At 35.0% G+C, this 18,961-nt stretch overlaps 1 protein-coding gene across 1 annotated transcript in view; it reads left to right on the plus strand.

The window, feature by feature from the left end:
* Fpps (Farnesyl pyrophosphate synthase) overlaps positions 1-18,961 on the plus strand; it is a 322,613-nt gene that overhangs the window by 303,220 nt on the left and 432 nt on the right. Inside the window, exon 11 of the mRNA XM_067126286.1 lies at positions 17,776-18,961. This exon is cut by the window's right edge and continues 432 nt beyond it. Coding sequence (XP_066982387.1) covers positions 17,776-17,830 — 55 coding nt within the window. The 3' untranslated portion in view covers positions 17,831-18,961. The remainder of the gene's footprint in view (positions 1-17,775) is intronic.

The raw sequence follows: 18,961 nt of genomic DNA on the forward strand, positions 1-18,961 counted from the left end.
CGGTCACGACACAGTTGATGACCACTGCTCCAGTACGTAGCTTATCTCCTGCCATGAAAATGGACAATTCTCTGGATAATCCAAATAATCAAAATCAGGGTGGTATTAAAACTTTAATAACATATAACACACACAAAAAGAGTAAATATCGACATGACCCAACCATGACTCGCTGACCAAAATATTTCAGCTTTAAAATTAGAAAATTATTTATTAAATAGACATCCAACGACAGAAATGTTGTTCAGACAAATAAAGAAGAATTGGCTTATAGAAGCCACAACAAAAAGTCAGTCCGAAGACTATTTGTCTTTGAAAAATATAGGCACTATTAACGTAAAAGTGAAAAAACAATACTATAAACAGCATTCAGGGTATCGTTGTGCCTCCTGAAAATAACAACGAACCAATTGATAGGAAAATGCTATTAGACTCTCTCTAAAAAAAAAAAAGATACCCCAAGGTCCAGGATTATGAGGTATATGTTGTACCAAGTAAAAAAAGCAGTAAACATATATTAAAAATGGCAAAAATAAAATTTGAGGGAGAAGCTCTACTGCAAAAAATAAAAATTTTAAGCCAAAATAGAGAGTTTAAACCTTGTGTCACAAAGCCACTGCAGTGTCAAAATTGCAGTAAGTATGGGCACACAAACAAAAATTGTCGTAATGAACCGGTATGCACTTATTGTGGATCTACTGAACATGCCATTTTTATCTCCCAAAATAATAGTAAGACCTATGGATGCAGATATCCGAGGCACTGAAGAAGTGAAAGAGAACCATACCATAGATAAGAATGATTATGTCAAGGGATAAGAGATTACGCCATCAACACTAATTGGTACAAGAGCAAATGAAACCAGAAATGTGCATGAAAACACGTGGATGTAATGATTGTTTCATTGAATTGTGCAATAATAACAAAAACATAACAAAAGATGGTTTAACAAATACAGAAAAAAGAGACCACTGATTTGAGCACCCATGAAAAAAGGTTGCGTGTGCACTGAACACTTAATATATTATAAAAAAAACACAAATGAATGACGTGAATAAATTATTAGAAAAAATCCAAGTTGATAATAAAAAAAAAAAAAGAAAACTCGACCGCTATAATAAAATATGTTCAGCAGCTATATTATACAGTGGAATTTAATGATTATACCTAGGAGAAATACAAAGATTACTAAAAGAATATGAACCAATGATATGTTTACAACATGCCAAAACTCTATCAGCAGTTGGTAAATGCTCCTTAGTAGCTACATCACGAGAGGAAGGAGGAAATTTAGGTACAGCCATATATATACATAGCAAAACAGTTTATGACAAAGTACCTGTAAATATCGCTGACTTGCAAATATCAGGTATTAAAATCCGAATAAAAAACGATAGTTATGTAGTTTTTATAACTTATAAAACCAACGTAATTAGAATTACGTTTTTGACAAACTTGAAGAATTACTTAACAATGCCAAGGAACCTACATTAATAGTAGGTGATTTTAATGCTCACATCCCATTATGGGATTATAATTGTACAAACTCAAATAGAGCAGGAAGCAAAGTAGAAGAATTCATGGATTCAAATGACATGTGCTGTATAAATGAGGACGAAATCAGCACATATTATTCAAAGACACTTGGAAAGTTTTCCTCAGTAGACTTAATGCTGTGTGCCTCAATTATAGTGGACAGATTAGATAGGAATACAGTTGATGACTTGTACACCAGTGATCATTTCCCAATATTAATTTCATTATTGCAAAATGATACCGTCAATCATGTCCCTCAGTATAACATTTATTTATAAAGCAGATTAGGAGCGATATGAATTTCACACTAGGAATATCCCACCATTTGAGTACATAAAAGATCATAATGAAAATAATAAATTTCTTGTTGATTTCATCAAAAATGATGCTAAAACAATACCAAAATCAAAATCTCATCCAACAAAACATAAAGTCCTATGGTGGTCTGAAAAACTTAACAGAAGTAATAAAAATAAAACACTCGGTAGGGAGACGATTAGATTATTTGAATAGAAAGTTCAGTAAAATAAATATAACATTACCAATATTAGAAGGAGCTTCAGAAAACATGACTATAATTACTAGGAATTGATACATTAAAACCTCCACAACAAATTCTCTGCAAAATTTAAAACGGAAGTAATTCAAGGAAGAATCATTTCATGGAGGAAGTATGTGTCAGATCTCTCTAATAATACTCCCATACAATAAGTATGGGAAAAATCCAGGAAAATAAATGTTTCCCATGTTAAACCACATAGACATGCCATATTAAAAGATGGAAAAAGAATACTTGATCCAAAAGAAATAAGCAATGTAATCAGAGAAAAGTTAGCAAATGTAAGTAGTGATAAAAGTTTGAATGAATGCTTTTGTAAAAAGAAAAATATATAGAATTAATGATAGTAAATTTTGAAACAATAGAAATTATATAATATAATAGAAAATTTGATGTGGAAGAGCTGGAATGTGCTCTCTTGAGCAGCAATAAATCTGCTCCTGGAGGTGACAATATTGGTTTTGAGATGATCTGCCACTTAGCACCTTTGGCAAAGTCATACTTATTACAGTTTTATAGTAATTTATGGATTAGAAATTTATTTCCAGATGAATGGCGTAAAGCTATAACAATTCCTGTCCCCAAACCTGGAAAGGATCCAAGTAATGTAAATAATTACAGACCAATTTCTTTAACAAGTTGCTTATGCAAATTACTAGAGAAAAGGGTAAGTGCTCGAATAACATGGCACATTCGAGAAAATAAAATTTTGACTCCCACTCAGTTTGGATCACAAAGTAACAGATCTACATTAGATTCTCAGTCTAACTTGGAAGACCACGTACGTAGAGGATTTGAAAGAAAACAAATTACTGTAGCTGTCTTTTTTGACATTGGAAAGGCATGTGATACTACAAGGGGGTATGTATATTAAAAACTTTATATAAAAACAGTACCTGTTGACATTTACTTAGGTTTAACCAAAACTTTTTTGCAAATTGCAGTTTTCAGGTGAGAACTGATGATATTTTGTCCAGACCATTTCCATGTATTTTCCACAATGAAGCGTCCTTAATGACATACTGTTTACTTTAACCATAAATATCAGTAAAAATCTATCTACCGGAATAAAAAGTAACCTGTATATGGATGGTTTTACCATATATTATTCAGCATTTTGCATAAAACATGCAGAGCAAATGATTAATAAAACTATGATAAAAATAGATGAATGGACTATTCTGTAGGCGTTAAATTATCAATACGTAGGACTCAAGCATTCGTGTTTTATTATAAAAATAAAAGTGGAAAAAAGGTGAAGAAATAGATTTAAAAATCAGAAATCATAGTATACCAATTGGTCACACTGCAAAATTTTTAGGATTAGTATTTGATACTCACCTAAATTGGAAAGCTCACGTAACATACACAAAGTCAAAATGTAAAAGAGCGTTAAATTTAATTTAAAAACTATCAAACACTACTTGGGGAGCCGATAGACTTAACCTTACTGTATTGTATAAAGCATACAATGGCCTTAGAATATGTTCAAGCGCCTTTAGATCATCAGCAACCTCATCTTTACAAGTTGAATGTGGTGAACTGCTACTGTCTCTCCAGAGAGAGTTTGTAACAACGAAGAGTGCCCTGAGAATTCAGACAAGTGATTCTCCAACAAAAAAATTAATTGAATTGAGATGTATTTATAGACCATCACTCACCACCTTTCCCTGAGTCGTTGAATATAAATATGCAATTGCCTTCAATAGTAAAATTACCTCCTCCTTGGACTATTAATAAAACAAGAATTTGCACACACTTAAAATATTTATCAAAAAGGTACTCATATACCCCAGAACATCATAGACATACAAAAGAACATAAAACCCGAAACAGCCCACATTACGCAATATACACAGATGGATCTCAATCACAATATGGAGTGGGATATGCTGCAGTAACCTAAAACAAAACATATCAGTTCTCTCTACCTGAGAATGCCTCAGTACTTACAGCTGAGTTATGTGCAATAGCATCAGCCATAAAAATAATTAAAGAAACCTCATGTAGTAATTTTGTGATTTTTGCGATTCTAGAAGCACCGTAGAAGCCATTCAGAATTATAACCAAAAAATAATATTGAACAACAAATAAAGTTATTACTCCTTAAGTTGTGTAATAATGGGGAAAATATAGAAATATGTTGGATCCCTGCCCATATAGGGATTAAGGAAAATGAAGAGGCTGATAAAGCAGCTAAGGAATCAGCCCATATGACAAGACCAAATGTAAGTATTCCTCTTAATGATTATGTAACACTCAAAAATACGCATAATAAACAAATGGCAAAGTAAATGGAGTGAAGAACCTGAAAATAATAATTTGAAGCAAATAAAACCTGAAGTTAAAAAATGGAGCACATCATAGCAAAGAGAGAGACATGTGCAAGCAATTCTGACATGTCTGCGAATAGGCCTTACTCGTCTGACACATGGACACTTAATGAGCAGCCCACATAACCCAGCTCTCGAATGCTCAGAATGCAAAGTGATACTAACAGTAAAACATATATTATGCGAATGTCTAAAATATAATTAACATTGGTTGTCAACTTTTGGAAATGGATCGATTGGCGAACTTTTATCAGTGTGCAACATTTTCAGTTGCCCCAATTTTAATATTCATGAGGAAATGTAAATTAATTGATAAAGTAATAAAAGTGATTTATGAAAATACAAAAGCCCACGGGGCAACTAATAAAAAAACCCAAATATAAAAAATAAGTTATTCTGATTTTTATCATTATTCAGTTCTATTTATTTACATTTTGTTTATTGTGGAGATGGGAACTTGAGTATATGTATTTAATACATGCGTGTTTTCTAGTGTGGAAGCATATGATGTTTTGCCTATTTATTTTTAAAATTTTATTATTCATTCGTCATTTATTCCCAGTGCTTAGCCTATGGCTTAGACCTGGTACTCCATTTCATGTTAATCCTTTAGGCCACCCTATTAGAGGTGTTAATCAACTCAGTGGTCTGGTTAAGCTATTTTAATGATGATGATAATATTCACAGAAGGGTGCTACTATCCCTTTTCCTGCAAAAAACGTAACCCTACCATAAATCAATCAACACTAGAACAATAATATAGAAAGTAACCCAAAAAATAATATGCCACAAGGCTTTTACTTATAACAAAAAACCTAGTACTTGAAATCTTTTGGTGCTGTCAGCCTAAAGGTTTTTGTGCTGATGATACTTTTGTTATGGGTGAATCTGCCGAGGACTTACAGGTTGCCTTAAATACTGTACATAAATACTGTGACCTATGGTATCTTACAGTCAATACATCTAAGACAGATATAGTTATGTTTTCTCCGGTTAAGGTTAGATCTCATCCCCATTTCAAGTTTGACAGTTCTGAGCTAAAAGTGGTTGATGATTATGCATACTTAGGTACTACCTTCAACTTTAATAGTTCCTTTAACAAGGCTTCTAGAAAACAAGTCACACCGGCCCAAAGAGCATTGCACAGTCTGCTGCTGACTGAAGTATGGAAATTGTCATTGCCAGTTGATATCCAGTGTGAACTGTTTGACAGGTTGGTTGTGCCAAATCTTCTGTATGGAAAAGACCATATTGAAGTTTTCCTCAGGAAATTTCTGAAAGACCTCTTTCAAATAAAGAAAGCTCAGTAAATTGTATGACTTATGGGGAACTGGGCCAGTTCAGCTTGGCCAGCAAGGTTGAAAGGAGAATGATAAATTTTTGGTTAAGGGTTTGCCAAGGCTAACAAAGTAGGTTATCACACCACATGTACTTGCTGCTACATCAACTCTGTAATAAAAATGACTACAAATGAAAAGTGGATTGCTAAAATAAAATAAACTCTTGACAGATATTGTCTTTCAAACATTTGGAGTAGTCCAAGTGCTTCCAATGTTAGCTGGATTAAAACATGTTTTGATCTTAGACTAATTTTCTGGATCTCCAGAGTTGTGCCCATAACTATGATTTGATTTTATCTTAGACTCTTGTAAGTAGTAATAAGTCAAAGGTTGAATTTTTAAACCCGGAGTTTGATGCCTGTGACTTTATTTATTATTATAATATCCCACATGCGCAAGGTATGGCTCTATACACTAGGTACGGATGATCTATTTATCGTCAGAAAAATTTGGAGTGCAGTTGCCATGAAGTTCTTTGTTTTAAACTTTTCAGTAAGTTCTACAATGTATATGTATTTGCTGTTTACCGCAATCCAAATATCGACGATTCTGTATCTGACTCTCTTGGAGACGCTTAGTATGGCTTGGTCAAAGGATTTGAAAGCTTCATTCGTTATTTATGGAGGCTGTAATGCAAAGCACAGTGAGTGGCTAAATTCAGATTCCACAGATCAACATGGCTGGTCTGCTCTTGAGTTCTTGGATCCTCCAGTTTTGTCCAGCTAATTGAGGAACCCACCTACATTTCTGGTAATAGATTAGCCTCATACTCACAGATGTTCTGCTTTTTGTCAAGTCCAAGGTCTGTGAATTTTTAGGCACTTCTGATCATTGCGCCATTGAGATGGACATACAGTATCTGTCAATCAGTATATTCCTAATGCCACCATTGGTAAAACGGTCAGGCTAAAATCCAAAGCCAATTGGGATCACATTATTGAAGCTTGTCAGGCACTTAATATTTCAGATGTTATCTTAAATCTTGATCCCAAGGAAAAGTTGAATGAAATGTTAAGGGCTATTTTAATAAAATATATCCCTAGAAAGGTCATGAAATTTAGGACAAATGACCAGACATGGTTTGATGATACATATAGACGAGCCTACCATGACAAGAGACCAAATTCAATGAATGGAGACAAAATCATTCAAATAAAAAGGACACCATTTTTGTTGAGTCTTGCTGCACTGTGAATAGAACTTACCATACAGCTGAGAGATATTCCAATAATTCCTGGAAGAGGAAACTTGAAGGAATTACTCAGCCTCATCCGTGGTGGACCAAATTGACATCATCTATCTTTGGGTCTGGGTCATCTTCCATTGATGATTGTAGATTGGTTACTGGCTCTAAGGAAAAGGCTTAACTGCCTCATCGATCTTTTAAAGATAAGCAGTCAGCTGAGGATATCCCTCTCCCTGATACTTGTCATCCTGAACCTATTACTAGCAAAATTTGCATTTTGCTCCAGGAATGTTAAGAAAATTCGGGACAATCTTGATAGCTGGGGTGGAGAAGATCCTGATGGTTTCTTCCCTTTGTTTTTTAAGATAGTTTCTAGCTTGTTGTCTCCCAAGGTAAGTAGATTCTATAGGTTTTTATGTTGATGTAATATCTTTGCGGATGAATGCAAGCTTAGTAATACAATGCTTGTTCCAAAGAGTGGCATATCTGCAGACTGCAGTAACTACAGGCCAATTTATATTCTCCCTGTGTTCTCCAAAGTTGCTGAAAAACATATTTTTAAGCCACTATATAAGTATCTAGAATCTAAAGGGTTGTTAGCTGGTAGTCAATACACATATAGGAAGCAGTTAGGTACCTGTGATGCTCTCTAGACTTGACTTGCCATTTGATAAGGTTTGGAGTGCAGAATAATTCAGGTAGATCTTAGTGCTGCTTTCAGTTTAGTAAATCACAAGGCACTTATTTACCCTTTAACGCCGACTGGACGTATTTTACGTCGACAAAAGTTGTCTGTCGGGTGCCAAGTGGAAGTAAAATACTTCTACTACAAAAAGTTTTTTAAATATTTGCGGAAAAATACTTATAGGCCTCGTTTGCGAAAAATCTTCAATCACGCGCCTTGAGGGATGCTGGGAGTTCACGGATCACACTGTTGTTTTGTTTACAAGCGTGACCCAGCTGTGCATGCGCAAATTTCTTTTTTATCCCAAAAGAAAGCATCAGCTAACTCCGCTGAAAATCTCAGAAATTCTTTAGTCACTTTGTCGTATTTTTGCACCGTTTTCTATTAGCTGTTACATAAAGTTTTATATATGAAAATGTGCGCAATTTCATGTAGAATACAGCAAAAAATAACTCATGGTTGTAGCTTTTATCAATTTTGACATATTTTCATATAAATCACGATAAGTGCCAAAATTTCAACCTTCGGTCAACTTTGACTCAACCGAAATGGTCGAAAAATGCAATTGTAAGCTAAAACTCTTACATTCTTGTAATATTCAATCATTTATCTTCATTTTGCAACAAACGAGAAGTCTCTAGCACAATATTTCGATTTATGGTGAATTTTTGAAAAACCTTTTTCCTTACGTCCTCGCTAACTCTGCTGAAAATCTCAGAAATTCTTTAGTCACTTTGTCGTAATTTTTGCTCTGTTTTGTATTAGCCGTTACAGAAAGTTATATATATGAAAATGTGCGCAATTTCATGTAGAATACAACAAAAAATAACTCATGGTTGTAGCTTTTAATTTTGACATATTTTCATATAAATCACGATAAGTGCCAAAATTTCAACCTTTGGTCAACTTTAACTCGACCGATATGGTCGAAAATGCAATTGTAAGCAAAAACTCTTACATTCTAGTAATATTCAATCATTTACCTTCATTTTGCAACAAACGAGAAGTCTCTAGCACAATATTTCGATTTATGGTGAATTTTTGAAAAAAACTTTTTCCTTACGTCCTCACTAACTCTGCTGAAAATCTTGTACGAGCCTGACGCCGTCTCTTCCAAACACGTGTGTGTTCGTCGTCCATCGGAGTGGACAAGACGACAAGAGCATCTCGTTTTCTTTCTCTAAAGGAACGCGATTTCAACCATACAATATTTCCGTCTGTTTCTCCCTAACCATTGTTGTCTTGATGTATGTACAATCACCACTACTTGCATTGCCATGCAAGCATTCTAATCATGTACTCATAATGTTCCAACGAATCTTCTGTATCAAACTGTGTGTATGTTTCTTTTTGTGAAGACGCCAAACGTCTCGCCACTCCGATGGACGACGGACACACGAACAAACACGTGTTTGGAAGAGACGGCGTCAGGCTCTTACAATCTCAGAAATTCTTTAGTCACTTTGTCGTAATTTTTGCACAGTTACATAAAGTTTTATATATGAAAATGTGCGCAATTTCATGGAGAGTACAACAAAAAATAACTCATGGTTGTAGCTTTTATCAATTTTGACATTTTCATATAAATCACGAGAAGTGCCAAAATTTCGACCTTCGGTCAACTTTGACTCAACCGAAATGGTCGAAAAATGCAATTGTAAGCTAAAACTCTTACATTCTAGTAATATTCAATCATTTACCTTAATTTTGCAATAAACGAGAAGTCTCTAGCACAATATTTCGATTTATGGTGAATTTTTTAAAAAAAACTTTTCGTTACGTCCACGCGCGCTAACTCTGCTGGAAATCTCAGAAATTCTTTAGTCACTTTGTCATAATTTTTGCACCATTTTATATTAGCCGTTACATAAAGTTTTATATATGAAAATGTGCGCAATTTCATGTAGAATACAACAAAAAATAATTCATGGTTGTACCTTATATCAGTTTTGAAATATTTTCATATAAATCACGATAAGTGCCAAAATTTCAAACTTCGGTCAACTTTTACTCGACCGAAATGGTCGAAAAACGCAATTGTAAGCTAAAACTATTACATTCTAGTAATATTCAATCATTTACCTTCATTTTGCAACAAACGAGAAGTCTCTAGCACAATATTTCGATTTATGGTGAATTTTTGAAAAAAAAAATTTTCCTTACCTCCGCGTGCGCTAACTCTGCTGAAAGTCTCAGAAGTTCTTTAGTCACTTTGTCGTAATTTGTGCACCGTTTTATATTAGCCGTTACATAAAAGTTTTATATATGAAAGTGTGCACAATTTCGTGTAGAATACAACAAAAAATAAATCATGGTTGTAGCTTTTATCAGTTTTGAAATATTTTCATATAAATCACGATAAGTGCAAAATTTCAACCTTTGGTCAACTTTAACGCGACCGAAATGGTCGAAAAATGCAATTGTAAGCTAAAACTCTTACATTCTGGTAATATTCAATTATTTGCCTTCATTTTGCAACAAACGGGAAGTCTCTAGCACAATATTTCAATTTATGGTGAATTTTTGAAAAATTTTTTACGTCCGCGTGTTACGAATTCATGCATCATTTTGTGATAATATTTTCTCTGTGTTACTTTGATTGTTTTACAATTTGTTATATACCAAAATCATTGCAATTTAGTGTACAATACAACGAAAAAAAAAATAGCTCATTAGCTTTAACCGTTTTGCTCATTGCGATTTGTATACAATTATATATGAAATTTTTTTTGTGCTGTCATATATTCCAATATTTATATATGATAATGATATTTTTCTTAATTTCTGATGGTTGCATACTAAACTTCAGGCAATGAGAAAAAAAAGGAGCCAAAATGAACTCTTAATCTTGAAAACTAAAGCGTGCTGTGATTTTTGAAAAAACTTTCTTTCTGCTTCGGCGCTAACTCCCAAACCCCGCCGGCATACGGCAGACACTTTTGTAAATAGAGGCTCGGCGTTTAAGGGTTTATAAACTTCAGAATCTTAGAGTAGATGGATATGCTATAGAATAACCTCAAGATTTTCTTACAGGTAGGCAGTACAGTATGCCTATGATGCAACACTTATGGGTGCAGTAAAGTCTTCACTCTTGAGAATGAAGCATGCTCTCAGTCTCAGTCGGGACATGGACCGACTTACTGAATGGTGTAGTCATTGTGGTATGAGGCTTAACTCCAGTAAAAACAAACACGATTGAGTAGCAGATATCGTGCAGATTTCCTTCCTTCAGGTGGATGGAACTTTGCTGAATGAGTCTGAAGCTTTAACTATTCTAGGAGTAACTTTTGACTCACATCTTACTTTTGAGAAACATCTGATGAAAGTTTCAGCAAATGCTGCACGAAAGTTAGGTATTGTTCGTAAGGCCTCATATATTTATAAGTGATGAAATCAGTGCAACTTGCTCTAGGTCGTTTGTTCTTCCTTTACTAGAATACTGTTCATAGGTGTGGATGTCTGCTTTTACCAGAGATTTCTCTCTTTTAGACAGAACGGTTCGTGGTGGTAGGTTTTTGTTTCCTAATAGCAGCAGTTATGACTTGGACCATTGACGGATGGTCTCTTTTTTTGTCTCATTTTCTTAAGTTGTATTTCAAAGGAGATCTTTTACGTTCAAAACTAATCCTTTATTCCTTTTTATCTGCCGATAGCAACCAGATTCGCGGAACAGCAGCACCAATATGCAGTAAATGTGCCTTGCTGTCGAACATCTCGGTTCCAGATGTCCTTTACTCCTCACACTATTGGACTGTGGAACAGCCTCCCAGAGGATGTCGTTCAAATGGAACTTAAGTTGTTCAAGCGAAGATGCATTGCATTACTACCCTAATACTATTCTCCTAGCATTTGAATACATTTTTATCTAGCTACTAATTTATTCATTTATTTTTTCTTTTTTAAGAAGTGGAATCTCTTCTTATGTATTTCCCTTTACCTCCTCTTACTTCTTCCTAATGAACACCATATTGTTTGGAAGCTTGAATTTCAAGTCAGTGGTCCTTGTGGGTTTGTTCCTTATAAGTAGGTTTCATCTTCTGAATAATAGTAATAATAATAATAATAATAATAATAATAATAATAATAATAAAAGTGATACAGAAAAATAGAACTTAGTGTGAGAGTTTCATGAAAGTAGACTATGCTCAAACTATAGAATATCTAAGCAAGAAATATGTTCATGTAAATACCTTGTTTAACTAGATTACTGATAGAAAGAATCTCAGTAGATTTAGATTTGGTAATCATAAACTAACTGCTGTGCATAGCTGATACTTAGACTCTTGGGGACCAGTAATTTGTACAGAGCCCAACATTCAGGTATGTCCAGCCTTTAGTGCGCTGAGAGAAATGTACAGTACATTAAAAGATAGTATTTTACAAGGCCAGAGTGTGCAATCTTGCCGAATTTGTAAAAAAATCATGTTGGACAAATTGTTAATCCCATGTATTGGTGATATATCTAGTCCATTTGGGCTATTAGATAAGAATTATAGTATCAATTTGTAACATTTATGTAGGCACAAATGCACTTTTAGTCCTTGACTCTTGTCTTTTTTAAGTGTAAGGCTTTTGAATCTGTGTGTTGTCTTCGTTTGTTATCTTGGTGTATTTCATGTAGGCTATATTTTGTCATTTCTGTATTTCTTGAATATACTCTCATACCCTGAAAGAGTTCGCTCGAGTTTTATAATACAATAAGTATTTGAATTCTGAAATCTTTGGCGGAACTGATCTCATGCTTCAGTACACTACAGGCGATCCTGGGTCACGACAGTCTCAACCTACGACGTGTTGTGGTTACGACGCGGTCCCCATAAATGATTCAGTAATTCTTGTTTCGACGTTTGCGTCATAAATACGAACTTCACGGGGGAAGAATACGTTGTCACCAAGCATTGCACTGAGGCTGGCGCTTTGTTTACGTTCCATTCATACGCCGTTTGGGTTCCTTGTTCAATGTGTCTTGTTATTTTTACATTTTTTTATGCAACTTTGTACCCTTAACCCCATTTTCAGATTATCCCAAGTATTCTCATGATTAACTACCATCTATAATCACGAGAATATTTGTTCATGCTCGTAAAATACTTCTACTTATTTTTATTTTCCTGAATTTACTCGTTCTTTGATGAATTCCCGTTTTCTATATTTTCTCTCCCCATAGGAAACGTTTAGTATGCATTTATGTTAATAGATGACGGTGTGCATTGTTTACATTTTGAACTTACAATCAGACCCTTCTTCTACGACGTTCTCTCAAAGTTCATAACTTTCAAAGCATGGAAAAATAATAAATTTTGAATGTTGCATGAATCTAAATTTATCATCTTTTTACCTTTCTAAAATCCAAAATAATTCTTTATAATACTGCATGATTTAAAAATACAGTGAAAGTAGTGTAATCTATGACTCCCGAGATAACTTGGGAATATAAACATGTCATAATATTTCAAAGATACTACATATCTTCCTAAGTTTTAATAATTTTTCAACAAAAATTATGCACTACATATCTTCAGCTGCAGGACCAGCATTAGCGATGTATTCCACTGAGCCTTATGCTGATTCAGGTGAAGACTAAAAGTTTGAGGCCTTACAAAGTGAAAGGTGGGGGGGGGGCGAAGGAAGTGAAAGCGAAAAGTGTGTAGCCAATAGGGTTTGATTTGTGCGTTTTAAAACTCATGTTTATTTAAGTGTGTTCTGACGTACTTAAATAACCTCATGTGTGTTCTGACTTAATTGAATAACCTCATGCTTATGTAAGTGTGTTCTGACTTACGTCAAAAATTGGTTTACGACACGTTGTTAGGCACATATCTCTGTTGTAACCCGAGGATTGCCAATTTAAACCAAACTAAAATTAATCAGAGTATAAGGTGGCCGGAATGAAGTGGTACTGAAAAGCAGAATTAAAGGCAATCCTTCATAACCTAATCTAGGGAACAGTGTGTTTGCAAGCACAGACAAAGAATGAATGACCTATTTTGACAGGTGAGAACTAATGGCTTTGACTTTAAATGCGCGATACTCATCTACTTGCGTTTTCAGAGAGTTTTTTCCTGGGAATATTTTGTGACAAATTAAATGGCACCATAAGTAATGGGTTTGTTTGGAAACAGCATGATAGACGAGAAGTCAAAACCTAAGCAGCGAATGGCTAACAGACTTTTAGCATGTTGGCAACAAAAGATGTATGGTAAGTTAGAGCAGATTACCAAAGAATCTTTCTTCTAGCTGTCATACTAAAGATCATAAGAAGCTAATTCAAATTTTTGACCAAGTAATTGTGATATTATTTTGAATACTTCAGTAGTAGAAAAACTTAAATGCAATCAGCAGTGTGAAGGATTAGAAGGGTCATGTTTTTTAGGGAAGGGGTGCCGGTACAAGTTTCCAAGGTGAATGTGAAATGGAAAATTTTTCTATTATAAGAAAAGCACTACAGAAGAGTTAGTATGTCATATTAGAATGTACTGTTAGAATGCAGAACTCATACAGTATTAGAATATGCGATATTAGAATGTAAACTGGGCTTAGGTGCCTTGATAGCCATTAAGGAAGATCACTGGAGCTTATAAGCAGAAAACATTGAGGGTTAATGGTCAGACTGGCAAACTAGTCTGATATGATGATGGAAGGAGGAGGAAACCTAGGACTTTCAGAGGCTTGTAAATTTATTTTAGATTAAGACAAAATCATAATATTGGATACTCCCGTGGTATGGGAAACTTTCTCTTTTGAAGAATGAAATACAGAATTTCCTTGGATTCAAAGTAGTGGGGAAAAGGAAACTTCACCAAGGAAAGGGTTATCTGATTCAGTAACCAAGATTTGTCATGGGTGGCTTTATTACGAAAATGTAGTAGAGTAGGTGGTGCGTATTCGCTCAGGCAGTCTCCCCATGAATCCCCTGCATTTCCATTCTCACTCACCTCACTCTGTTTCACACAGGCTCCTCTCCTTGCACACTGGTAACCAATTGTGTTTTTTCACAACTGTCACAAAGGACTGGTTTAACAACATAATTTACATAAAAGATGAAACGGGAAAGATGAAATAGTAACTGATCATCTCTGTACTTATAAGATGATAAGTGGCAACATCATATAACATATGTTACGGACATATCACGAGGGCGATGTGTGTAACACATAAAGAATTGACATCATTAGATTCTTTAAGGTTTAGTAACCATGCGAGTAGGTGTCATCGTTGTCAAACACAAAGGTCTTACCAAAAATGACCGAAGCGTATTATATTATTGAGTCATTTCCTTTACAGTACAGTACTTCTTTCCACTTTCACATAGAAGGAATTACGTAAACAATTATGTGTAGCTGATAAGACCAGTGTCGCTCTATCTTAATTATCAATATAATTTTTACAGATTGACCTCAGCTATCCAGTATCTCTTGCGTTACTGTGAAGGGAAAAAGTTTTGATTTTCAGACCTTCAGTACCTTAGATTGTATTAAATGAACAGATTAAGTAAGGGATAGACAAATGAAGTCACAAATGAGGGTGATCAGAAGAATAACAGATCAGACGACTTAAGATTTATAAGAAGAATTAAAAGTAGTGAAACTAGGAATATTGAACTGTGCAACATGTGGTCAGTATAATTAGGATCGTGTTAGATAAATGCTAAAAACTAATTTCTTACTTTTCATACAAGAACTTTGGTGGTGGTGAGGTACAGGGTACACTGATATCCAATTGCGTTTTGAACTTTTAAAAGATAAAGCAAAAATACAAGTCTTTCTCAGCAGTGAGCTGAAGAATCGTTTGTTGCTATCCATGTTAAAGTTCTATCTTACTGATTTTGTCCATAGACAACATCTGCTAAAGCAAAAAAGACAAGTTCTTTTCAGTGGAGAACTGAGGAACCTTGTATTGCTGTCCATTGTAAAGTGGCAGGATCTTTGAAGGCAAAAAAATGGTTTATTACCACTTTTGGGAATTGAAAATAGGGGTATGGCATATTGAATTCATCGGTATTCTATTCCTTGCATATTTTTTTTTGCGGAATGAATCGTCATCATGATCATCAATGTTATGTTGGTTTCCCCCCCGTCAGGTTAAATATGAAACGAGGTCTCTCCATTCTCCTCTGCCCTGTGTAGTTCTGCTTGAATTCCCATCAGGTCTAGGTCTTCAGTTTTTCCATGATTTCCTTGGTCTTCCTACAGCTACTTGCTTATTAGCTGGTTTGCCAGCTGTCCATTCATAATCCTTTCTCAGTACTTTTCCAACCATCTCAATCTTTGAGATGCCAGCCTATTTTCCAGCCACTAGACACCACATCTCTACTGCTTCATCATTCGCAATACAATCTTACCTCTGAACTCTTGCCATGGCTCTTATTATTCTATGGTAACACCTTTTTGAAATCTCATCCACTTCATTTTCATTGCCTGTGTTTCTGCTGCACAGAGTAGTACAGGTTTTACGTAACCATCATAAGTCTTTGTTCTCTATGCTATCTCTTTCATTGCATCCATGCCGGAGCTGCACTCTTACTGCACTTTCAGCCTTTGCTTTCAAGTTGACTCTTTCCCCATGGGAACAAAAATTTTGTTGTCATATGAGACCTGCTGATCTACCACAGCGTGGTTCTCCACTCCATCTATTCCTTTTTTTGGAGATGATGTTTTGGCCATACAAAATCTCCTACACCGTGTAAATTTAGTAGACTTTTGCATTACTAGGACAACACTGAGTTAACTGTTACACCTTTCCCACCGCAACCATGGTCACATGGTTGCTAAGTATATTTTTACTTTGCTTCCTTTTCAGTCACCAGGAACTTTATGCTTACGTTGATTTTTTGTTTGCATTGATTTTTAATCCTTTCCTGTCCACTCCATTTTTCCACCTTTTAAACATTCCCACAATCTTTTCCTCACTTTCTGCCACTAGCAACAGGACTTTATTTTGTGTCTGGTATCTCCCTTGGGATTAATTTTCTGCACTTTTGTTGCTTGTATTATGGTAGAGGAACATCATTAGTTTGATGGGTCTTTCTGGTGCTGTCTTCCCTTTTAGTACCGATCTAGTTGTTTGAGTACTCTGTCACATGCCCTTTAAAGGTCGTCATTTTTGGTATAGTCTCGACTTTGCATGGTAGTTTTCCTGTAGTGGTTTCATCATAAAGACTGCCTCAGATTTTGTCCTCTCTTGTCATGAAATCAAATTGAGAGTTTCCGATTTTAACAACAATTTTCCTTCTTTCTTCCAGCTCCTTCCCCAGTATTTTCAGTGCATGCCCAGGCAGTCTTATCCCCTTTGATTTCCATATAACAAGTCATCCCCGTTTCCTCGCTCATTATTTTAAAGCTGTTTTCTTGTGCTTGTGGTTCCATCTCTTCGTGTGTCAGGTTTCATATATTTTGTTAAGCTCATGGAATAGCAGCTCTCTTGCTGCTGTTATTATATTGTCCGTTTTTGCAGTTGGCTCTGAGGGCCAGTTTTATTATCTTCCCTGCATGCACTCTGCAGAGCTTGAACACCCTTCTGAATTGTCCTTTATACATTATGGTTCCATCCCATCCGTGATGTTACTCAACATATTTATTGAGCTTTATGTATTCCTTATATTAGCAATTCCCACCAACCACTCTTTAATGCTGTATTTGCTGAAACATTTTCTTAGCACTCGTTCTTGAGCTCTTCATGGCCAAGTTTTCATGTTTTTATATAAACTAGAAAATCTTAGCATGGTGGTACATTAGGCAGGAACAAATGTTTTTTAACCCACTGTTAAATTTCTTCATAATAGTTGGCCGATTTAGCCCATAGTGTTTCCCATCATAATTATCCTCCTTGGTACCCTTGAATATGTTGCGCAGCAAAGGTTAAATAGGCTGGCAGATTTATAGGCAATTGTTAATTCTGTGATCGGCTTTATTTGCTATGTCAGTTTGGTGCTTTTTAGCCTGGTTTATTTTCCATTTTATAAAAGAAAATGGGTGTTCTGGTGTCTTTCGAGTGCTTTGTGGAACTTAATGCATGTTTTCTGGAGATTATAATTTGTTGGTTTAAAAGGCTATTTCGGAATCCATGATTGTGTTTATCTTTGATATAAATTATTTTAAGGAGTAAGATTCCTTTATTGAGGCAGTTTCTCTTTGCAGGAATTGGGACTGCCTGCAACCTACCGTGCTTATGAAGACTCGACTTCATCCATGATTCGCATTCACATTCAGCAGATTTCTCGAGGTCTCAACCATAATGTATTTTTCAAGTTCCTTGACAAGATACACAGACGCTCTAGTTAAGGCCACCAAGTCAAGTAATGAATTATTTCAGTACTGGAGCATTCCATGTGTGCTTGTACTTTGATATTGATTAACATCACAATGAAACTAACTTGTATGAAACATCATTTCTATGTAAAATCTGATAATGCTTCTTACAAAGGTGATCATGTTTTTGTGCAGATACTTTTTGTGCCCATGTGTATGTTATGAATTTAAAAGTTTAATTTCATCCACAGTTAGGCAGTTATGAAATATGAAGTGGTTATAATATTCTTCCTTTATGCTAGTTGTGGTGGAGTGTTTAGATATTACTGCTCATAGGTCAGAGTAATTGTATTGTTGCAGAGTACAGGAAGAACTAAACTGGTAATGTGAATGCTAATTGTTTGTGTTATACTTAACTGTATATATGTTGAATGTTGGTAAAATTTGAATTCTAGGAAAGTATAAGGTAGTGTTTCCTTGAGACACTCTTTGCAGTGCTGGCATCCACAAGTCTTCCACACTAAAGTGATGTGAAATTTCATTATCTCAAGTACATGATACTTAAAAATTAATTGTTTACTAACTTGCAGTAATGACCAGTCCTTGATGTCTCCCTTTATTTTGGCATTACTGTACAAGTTCTGAAGTCTGCCTTTTGCATATGTGAGTTATTCCCTTAGCTATATTGTCTTGTTTTATTTTAGCTTTCTGACTTGAAAGCTGTGTTTTTCCACAAAATGGATTTACGAAAAATCGCACACCTTCCCACATTTTATTAGGCAGATTTATCCCTTGAAGCACCTTTTAAGAGTAAAATGATGGCAGCGATTAGTTTTGCATTGCTTATCTGGTAAAGATTTATAAAGGATTAGTGTATGTTAGAACTAATTATAATGCAGTTGTCATGTTACCAGGATTAATTTTGTACTTTATCATGTCTTTGTCTGGCTAGAATAACTACTTTATAGGCTGTAAGTAGGCTTTGGTGTTTATTTAAGATTGAGTTTTCTTACATCTCAACTGAGACAGTGTTATAGGAAGCTTTCTCATTATTATTTGTGGCATGTTGTAGTTC

The sequence above is a fragment of the Macrobrachium rosenbergii genome, chromosome 3 (assembly GCF_040412425.1).
Source record: "Macrobrachium rosenbergii isolate ZJJX-2024 chromosome 3, ASM4041242v1, whole genome shotgun sequence".
Taxonomy (NCBI): Eukaryota; Metazoa; Arthropoda; class Malacostraca; order Decapoda; family Palaemonidae; genus Macrobrachium; species Macrobrachium rosenbergii.